This window comes from Myotis davidii, unplaced genomic scaffold, assembly GCF_000327345.1.
Source record: "Myotis davidii unplaced genomic scaffold, ASM32734v1 scaffold914, whole genome shotgun sequence".
NCBI classification, from domain to species: Eukaryota; Metazoa; Chordata; class Mammalia; order Chiroptera; family Vespertilionidae; genus Myotis; species Myotis davidii.
The window spans coordinates 1,316,496-1,325,314 of record NW_006285484.1 but is presented as its reverse complement, the minus strand read 5'-3'; the positions used below and the strand labels follow the sequence as shown (position 1 = coordinate 1,325,314).

The following is an 8,819-nucleotide window of genomic DNA, read 5'->3' as shown; positions in this document are numbered from 1 at the left end:
TCGTATGAAAGACACATCTTGAAAATACCTAAAGAATGTTGTCATTTTTTCATGGTGAAGGGATGAGTCCATGGTGGCTGCAGTGACTGGCAGTGGCTGCAGCAGCGGAGTGATGGGGCTGGTGCCTTCCTCTGATCAGCCTGGTTGCCTCCCACAAAGGGAGGCCAGACTGAGGCTTAGGCCCGTTCCCCAAGGGGAGCAGGGAGCGGGCCTAAGCCATCAGTAGGACATCACCTGAGGGCTCCCAGTATGTGAAGGGGCAGGCTGGGCTGAGGGAGCCCCCTGTAGTGCACGAATTTTGTGCACTGGGCCCCTAGTACATGTATAAAAGCCCAGCAACTGAAGGGTGGAACCACCAGAATCACGGACCAGTCACTATGATGTGCACTGACCACCAGGGGGCAGACGCTCAATGCAGGAGTTGCTCCCTGGTGGTCCCACTGTGCACTCCCATAGTGGGAGCAGCCACTAGCAGGCCCAGGGTGAGGCCAAGTCTCTGCACCTATCAAATACCTGAGACAATCCAGACTCTGGCCTGACCCCACAAGCTGATGCAGGCCCTCGAAGGTGCGTTCTAGAAAGAGCGCAGGGAGCTGGCATAGGTGAATGGCAAGAGGGGACACAACTGTGGACTCTGTCCTGCTGGCTGAGGATCCTGGAGCACAGCTGCCCTAAACAACCCCGATGGTGTCACCGACCTGGCATCACACCATCGAGGACATTCACCGAGTGGCTTTGGGGTGCAAAGCTCTCCACCAGGTTCCCCCAGGACACAGAACGTGACTTTATCCAAGACATTACCCCAAAACATCAGCTCAGACTAATTTCCTCATTCAGCAGCTACTCAGAGGGTGGGTCCATGGCCACTTGGCTAAGCAGGATAAGTGGGGCTCCCATAGCTGGTGATCCCTGCAGGCCATGCCCCCCCACCTCCACCCCCCAGTGCACAAATCTGTGCACCAGACCTCTAAAGTTTCTATGTGCCATGAGATGAAAAGGGCTGAAAATTGCTGATTTAAATGGGCATTTCAAGTTCAACTCTTCATAGCTGTATAGCTATTTTTTAAAAATATATTTTATTATTTTTTACAGAGAGGAAGGGAGAGTTAGAAACATCGATGAGATACATTGATCAGCTGCCTCCTGCACATCTCCTACTGGGGATATGCCCGCAACCAAGGTACATGCCCTTGACCGGAATCGAACCTGGGACCCTTCAGTCCGCAGGCTGACACTCTATACACTGAGCCAAACCGGTTTTGGCAGCTGTATAGCTATTTCATTGATGAGTATCACTGATTGGCTACTTTCTCTGCACACCTACCCCTCTTACTGGGGATCGAGCCTACAACCTGGGCATGTGACTGGGAATTCAACTGTGATCTCCTGGTTCAAAAGTCAAAGCTCAAGCAGAGGCACAACAGCCAGGCAGGTATTGCATGTTTAAAAATTCTTGCCACATACACACTGGTTGAAAAACGTTTTAAGTGAAAGCCCATCTGAAAAGGCTATATACTTTGTGATTCCAACTTCATGGTATTTTGGAAAAGGAAAAACTAGACAACAGTAAAAAAGATTAGTTATTGTAAGTTGAGGGCTGGAGGGAGGAACAGCGTATTTTTACAGCAGTGAACATACTGTGTTCTATGACGAATGCATCATCACACATTACATTGCCTTGAAACCTATCTTCGAGCAGAACTATCTAAACAAATATAATGGAATAACAGCAAAAATAAGCCAGAAGGTAGGCTTTGGGTGATTATGTCAACATAGGCTCATCTATTACAGCAAATAAACCCTCTGGTGATGGATGGTGATCATTGACAAAAATCTTACTATAGTGATTTGATAATTCAGACTTGGCTGTAACTTCTGTTATGTCCTGAGGAGCACATGACCTTAAACCATTTGCAAAATCCCATTCAGGGGGAGACAGGAAAGCAGCAATATTAAATCTGAACAGGAATATAAGGGAGAACAAATTCTTCTTGATTTATCTTTAGATCTTTATATCCTGTAATTATTTTTAGTTTTTTATTGAACTTATGGGGATGACCTTGGTTAAGAAAATTATATAATTCTATAATACAGCATCTATATTGTATGTGTTCAACACCCCATGTAATTTGATTTAGAAAAGGTGTAAGTCCCAATGCTGGCATTCACTAAAATAAAAACAAAGCTGAATATTTCCAAAACTGAAGGAAACCTCCTAATAGAAGAAACATGTCCATTCTTTAAAGTGACAACAAAAAAATGGTGCTAAAAACCAAATTGTCCAGATTCATATAAACTTCATAAACACAAAAAAATTTATTCTGAATAGATCATTTTATACAGAAATCATTGTAAAAGATGTTCATTAATTAGCTATGGACTTAACAAATCAAACTATCCAAACAAAATAAACAAGGCAATATAAAAGTTTAAGAAATTTACAAAAGCTGTACAAAATAACTTAATTAGACTGATACAGTCTATAAAATCTCCTCTTTCGCTGTACAATTAGAGATCTATGTAGTTTTTTTTAAGGGATGGAAGAAAGGATGTTTTAAGGCTTCTTTGAGAGTAATCCTTTTAGATGGCTCATACTCCAACATTTTCTGAATGAGGTCAAAGAGAAGCTCATGTTCAGCATCCTGAGAAAGCATAAATTCCTGAAAGGAAAAGAAACAGTCAACAGCTTTTTCTTCTACCACTTGTACTTTATTTCTCCACCATAAAAAGGGAAAACTCAAGGATCATTTAAGCAATGACCCAGGCTTACCTTTAGAGGTTTGCAACGCCTTGAAACATATCTGCCAGCAGAACTGTGTTCATCCCAGTCCAATCGATCATGATGGAAATATTTACGTTTCCTAAGAGTAAGTCAATATCCATGTTTATGTTGACAATGAAAATTTAAACATCTACTAATAGTGATTGGTTTAATCATTTATTATGTTTATAGATCAGACTAGTATTTTCCACAGATTTCAAAAGACAGCCTAGTGAGATTGTTACTGGCTTCCCGCAAAATAATCATCAGCTACTTAAGTGAAAAAGCATTACTGTTTTATAGTTCTAATCAGGACAGAAGGCACCTATTCTCAAAACATACCTGGTTTTCTGTATCATATGTTTTGGTAAAGGTCCAAGAATCCTTTCCATCATTGCTAGGTGCTCCTTACTATCATGTGTCTAAAATAATAAAGAAAACTTGTTAACTATCTGAACTTGCATATTATGCTTCGTTCTCATTTAACATAGCTGCTATATTTCTAGTCCCTACATGGTTTAGACACAAGGAAGGATGTGATCACTGAAAAAAAGGCCTACTTGTAGCAAGTTACAGCTAAAAAAAAAAAAACATAAGCCTTACAGATCACCAAAGATTCCCCTAATTCAGCAAGTTTATTTAATAGATTAAAAAATATTTTAAATAAAATCATAAATTATGAAATGCCCAACAGAATCACAATACCGTAATTTTTATTTCTTTATATTTATCTACAACTAATAGTCTATGATGGGGAGGGGGGTACAGCTACGGAAATATATGTATGACTTAGTGTTCATTCATATAAACAGGCACTTATACAAAGAAAGCACTTACTGGAAACACTGTAAAGCCAAGGTAATATTCAATAAGAATACATCCTATACTCCAGACATCACATGGTTGGGACCATCCTAAGGCTGTAAGATAAAGCAAGCTGTCAGGGGGAAAAATCCTCAATGTTTCTTAAAAACATTTTTTTAAATGTGCATAAGTTGATGTTTGAGATAGAAAAGATCCTAAAGCAATCACTTAGTCCAAGATTAAATATAATAGGATAGTATGTAAGAGTTAGGATTCTGGAGATACTAGTTTCAAGCCTTAAGTCAGGCTCTTGAGGCTAGTGATTGGAGAGAGGGGGGAATTTTTTTTCCCTGAGCCTCAATTTCTTAACCTGTAAAATGGGCACACTATGCCATATAAAGACTGCACATGCTAAGTATCTGGGACATAACAGGAATTAAATGATTATGTTTTCAAACTATAAGTAAAATTTAAAACCAGCTTCAGTAAGACAAAGGTTCTCAAAGCACAATACAATACTTACCTAAAATAACTTCAGGAGCCCTATAGTGTCTGGTAGATACCAATGTACTGTGATGTTCATCATCATATGTTGCACTTCCAAAGTCCACAACTTTAATATCTGGATTTATTAAGGTACGTTCATCACGTTTCTAAAAACCATAAATGATGGTTAAGAAGGTATTAATATTAAGAAAGCATTAAACATTCATTTAGAACTATGAAGTTAATACATGAAAGACTTACCATTTTGGGATTATATGCCTCTGTGTAGTCAGACTGCACAAATAAAATGTTTTCAGGCTTTAAGTCGGTATGAGTCAACTTATTACTGTGCAGAACTGAGAATGAAACATAAAGAGTAGCTGTACTCTACAAATCAAAACCCAAAGTCTCTACCAACAAAAAACAAAACTCTGATGTCTTTGCCACAAGCCTGAAGAAGTGGCCAACATTCAATTAGTCCGCTAGACAACCACCCAGGACTGAAACCCACTACCCTCCTTAAAAAATTAGCACACCAACAGCTAACACTTCATAAAAAGTACTTACAATTCACAGACTTGCATATCTGATATGCCATCTTCCTGATATGATCCAGTCGAAATGGCAGAAAACCATTCTCCTTAATAAAATCATAAGTACTAAGTCCTAGTAATTCAAATACAATGCAAATGTGACCACGATGCTCAAACCATTCCAACATCTGGACACAGCGGCTACAAACACATGAAAAATAACTTAGTACAGCTTCTTATAATCGTCTTAAAATCTACCTAGAGCCATTTTCTAAGTTCTATTTTGATACTTACAATGTACTATTGGGGTCTGTTGTATTTAAGTGTTCCAGCACTTGTATTTCTGAGCGGGCAGCTTCACAGTATCTATCCACATTTTTAACTATTTTTACTGCTACATGTCTACCTCCCCTGTTAGAGAAAAATCCAAGTTATAAATAAAAATAATCAAGGTATTTTAATGCATTTTTCTATCACTCTCTTCAAACTGTACACACTTATACTTTGATTGTATGTATTATCTTTTAATTGCAACTTAAAGTAAGCAACTAGAATGACCTTTAAAAAAGAGATGGCCACAGTTGGGCCTCGTGAGATAAGAAAATACTATTTTCCTTAAATAAAATCTGTTCTCAGCTTAAAACTGAAATTAGAGGCTGCATATACTATTAATTACTACTACTTAAAAATAAAAACAGCTCTAGCTGGTTTGGCTCAGTGGATAAGAGCGTCAACCTGCGGACTGAAGAGTCCCGGGTTTGATTCTGGTCAAGGGCACATGCCTGGGTTGTGGGCTTGATCACAGTAGGGGACGTACAGGAGGCAGCCGATCGATGACTCTCTCATCACTGATGTTTCTACCTCTTTCCCCCTTCCTCTCTGAAATCAACAAATATATATTTTAAAAATAAATAAAAAGATATATAAGAATAAAAACAGCTGGTATCTTTTACTGGGAGTTTCCCACAGACAAGTAAAAAACCCAAGGTAAAGGGTAAAGATGTATCTTAACTCATGGTCAGACCACATTCTAAAGCTATATATGTTTTCTTCAAAAATATATGTTGATTTTTTTCTTCTTTTGAGTAGAGATTTCAACCAGCTGCATCCTGCATGCCCCCCTACTGGGGATCAAGCCCAAAACCTGGGCATGTGCCCTGACTGGGAATTGAATCTGTGACCTCTTGGTACATGGGCCGAAGCTCAGCCAACTGATCAACACTGCCCAAGGCTAAATATATTTTCTATACCGATCACTGCAAGTACAATGACAGGATAGGAAACTTACACTTTATGATCAATGCACTCCACGACTTTTCCAAAAGCTCCTTCACCTAAAGTATCAACAATTTCATCTAAAAGAGAAAAATAAATCTCAGTCACATCAAGAAGTGAAAACATTTTGCTTATCATAATGCTATAAATGCAGATTATTCTAGTTGATGCTAAATTCCCTTATCACTATTTTATTGGTCAACACTGTCAAAAAACATGTAACTATTTTTATGTCTAATTTCAGTCTTAAAGCTAATTTCATTTAACTTGATTTACTGTTTTGGAAGTTCTACATAACAAACATTAAATTTCTAAAGAAAGCAAAAATACAATTCCCTCCCACCACCAAAAGAAATGGAAAAAAACAAACAAAACAAAAAAAAACAGAAAGAGAGAAAAGATTTCCAAATCCCTGAAATCTTAATCTATATATAGATATGTTATCTGAAAAGTTAATAAGTGTTGAAAAATATTCTATACATCTTGCACTTAGTACGTCTCCACTCTGACAGATCAGGTGACCCTCCTCATCATCCTCTACACTCCTGGATCTTTTCCTTCGGTGACTCTTCTGGAAACGTCAAGTGGGCGGCACCAAGATCATCCAGCCAATCAATATACCCGAGTGAATTCAGGGCAGAATACGAAATTCATTCAGCGGGGAGATATTCAGGCATTCAGATACACGCCAGGCCACAAACGGTTGGCAGGAGCAATTTCAAATTCAGTCCCCAGAAATTCACAGGGCACATAGTTTATGTTAACAGGAGAAAAACATGGCAAGGAACAGATTTTCAGATAAGATACTCAAAGTGGCAAGGCAACAAAACATAACACAATTGTTTTAAAAAATGCTTAGTTGTAGCATTCACTGAAACATAATTTTAAGTTTCTAGTGTCCCGATTTACTGTTGCAAAATCATAGGATGTAATATTTACTTGTCAAAGTAGACTGTGGCCAAATTAAGATTTCCTAACTAATCTAAGAAAACAAAATATTAAGATAGCAAATAAAACTGAAGTCCTAATTTGGGGAAGAAAAAATTTTTTTTGGTATACAAGATTAACACCATGACACTTTAAACACCATCTGAGCTGATCTCCAAATTAATACACATTTCATAATGTTCAAATCTGTTAAATGGTGGGCTTAGTGAAAAAGAAAATTAGAGCGAATGTGTTGCTAGAACAAAGTTACATCTAATCCTCATCATACAAATATAAAAGGCCTAGTCTACTTTTGTGGTAAGGCTTCAATTTATCAAAAATCAGATTTCTTGAAGTACCATAAAAAATCTGTCAGACTAAACTGGATCATTGCAATAAACTAACCTAAATTAAATCCCCTCCACTATTTCATGGAAATGACAGTTGCCAACTAATAACAAAACCTATTAAGTAACTAAACATATACTGTACTTAGGGCATTTCCTATCCAATGCACAAATAGGAAGGATCCTGCAAGTTAAAACTGAAATAACTTCATCTTAAACAGAACTTTCTCAAATGGTCAAACACAAATTAAAGTTTCTTGCTCCAAGGGGAAATAAAATCTCCAAACGTTTTGAAAGCGCTCCTACCGCGTGTGATCGGCGATGGGTGGTGCTGTGGTGAGTCCGGTGCTTGCTTTTATAGCTACTCCGTCCACTCCGGCCAGAGGACTTGCTGCTGTGGTTCTGGTATCGGCCTTCATGGTCCCTGTGGCGATGCCCGGGCTCACACCCTTGACTGTAGTCATTTCTATATTCATCAACGTAGCGCCGGCTATAATAATCTCTCTCATTTAGAGACCGGCTTTCCAAATAGTGACTAGAAAAACAAAAACACACTTTCTCAATGCTTCACGCTAATACCGAGTATCCTCAACTTCTCAGTAAATCTAAGACAGTAAACACTCTATGATTTTGTTTTCTCCCACCAACCAACACACACACAGACACAATTTCACAAGCAGCACAGGCCACACCGCACACAAGAGGGGCGCCCCCAGTCCGCGCGCCCCCCTCACCTGTCCGAGGTTTTCGCGGGGTCGTACTGGCAGCGCTTGCTCTCGCGGGCGCTGCTGGGGGACCGCCTCGCCCTCTTGCGGCTGCTGCTCCTCCACTTGGCGGCCTCCCAGTCCTTCTCGTCCCAATCGGCACCGTAACTTCTCTTCGAGTGCCTCATCTGCGGAAAACACAAGTCCCCCAGCTTTACCGGGCGCCGCACGTCGGCCAGGCACGGTTTGGGAAAACCCTCTGCAATCCGCTCTGGCCGTGACCCTGCGGATCGATTCCTGCGGCGGAAACTTAACCCAACTTCACAGGATGCGATTCTCCCCTCCGATCGGGCCCCCAACACTAGCCTCCGACTCACACGCAACCGTCCTGTTCTCGAGACGGAATCATTTATTGTCTAAAACTCCTGTAAAGGAGGTAAAGCGACCGAACTGGCCAGGCCTTCAGCCAGCGACACGACACGATCCCGTCGCTGGGCGCCACTCCCCAGCACGCCCTGCACCCAGCGTCTCCTCAGGGCCATCTCACACCGGCTTCTTACACCGTCGGGTGAGGGGGACGCCATCGTCCTTCCATCGATGTTTCCAACGAAAAGCCCTAACTTGACTCCCCCCGTCTCCGCGCTCACTCAAACGGCCCCGAGTGGGGCGCAGACGTTCCACACACAAGATGCCCGACCACACACGCCTGCAAATACTCTATCGTTTCTTTCCTCGGGATCCCAGACCACACCGAGGGGACACTTCAGTCCTGCGAGAAGCGACTGGACGTGAAGGGATAGCGCCTTACACCCGGGCCGCGCCTTCCGTCTTTGTCGGCACAGTTCCTCACAGAAGCGTCACTGACGAGGAACCACGGTAAACACCGGCCGCGACGGGCGCCCCGCCGCCGCCATCTTACAGCGCGGGAGGCGGCGGCCGCTGCAGACAAGATGGCGCCCAGGCCCGGCCCGCCCCACCCCCG

The 8,819-nt window shown here is 41.3% G+C and overlaps 1 protein-coding gene across 4 annotated transcripts in view; it reads right to left on the bottom strand.

Annotated features, from left to right (window-relative positions):
* Positions 1–2,292: 2,292 nt before the first annotated feature.
* CLK1 (CDC like kinase 1) overlaps positions 2,293–8,819 on the bottom strand; it is a 6,808-nt gene continuing 281 nt past the window's right edge. Inside the window, exons 2-13 of one of the 4 annotated variants that reach the window (XM_006756265.2) lie at positions 7,868–8,025; positions 7,440–7,668; positions 6,340–6,430; positions 5,873–5,939; positions 4,879–4,995; positions 4,619–4,785; positions 4,313–4,407; positions 4,089–4,218; positions 3,599–3,681; positions 3,104–3,183; positions 2,771–2,861; positions 2,293–2,660 (exon numbers count right to left, since the gene is read on the bottom strand). In XM_006756265.2, coding sequence (XP_006756328.1) covers positions 2,517–2,660; positions 2,771–2,861; positions 3,104–3,183; positions 3,599–3,681; positions 4,089–4,218; positions 4,313–4,407; positions 4,619–4,785; positions 4,879–4,995; positions 5,873–5,939; positions 6,340–6,430; positions 7,440–7,668; positions 7,868–8,025 — 1,452 coding nt within the window. In that variant the 3' untranslated portion in view covers positions 2,293–2,516. Of the gene's footprint in view, positions 2,661–2,770; positions 2,862–3,103; positions 3,184–3,598; positions 3,682–4,088; positions 4,219–4,312; positions 4,408–4,618; positions 4,786–4,878; positions 4,996–5,872; positions 5,940–6,339; positions 6,431–7,439; positions 7,669–7,867; positions 8,026–8,819 lie in introns of those variants that run through there. The other 3 variants (XM_015559163.1, XM_015559164.1, XM_015559165.1) reach the window with 3 other exon arrangements.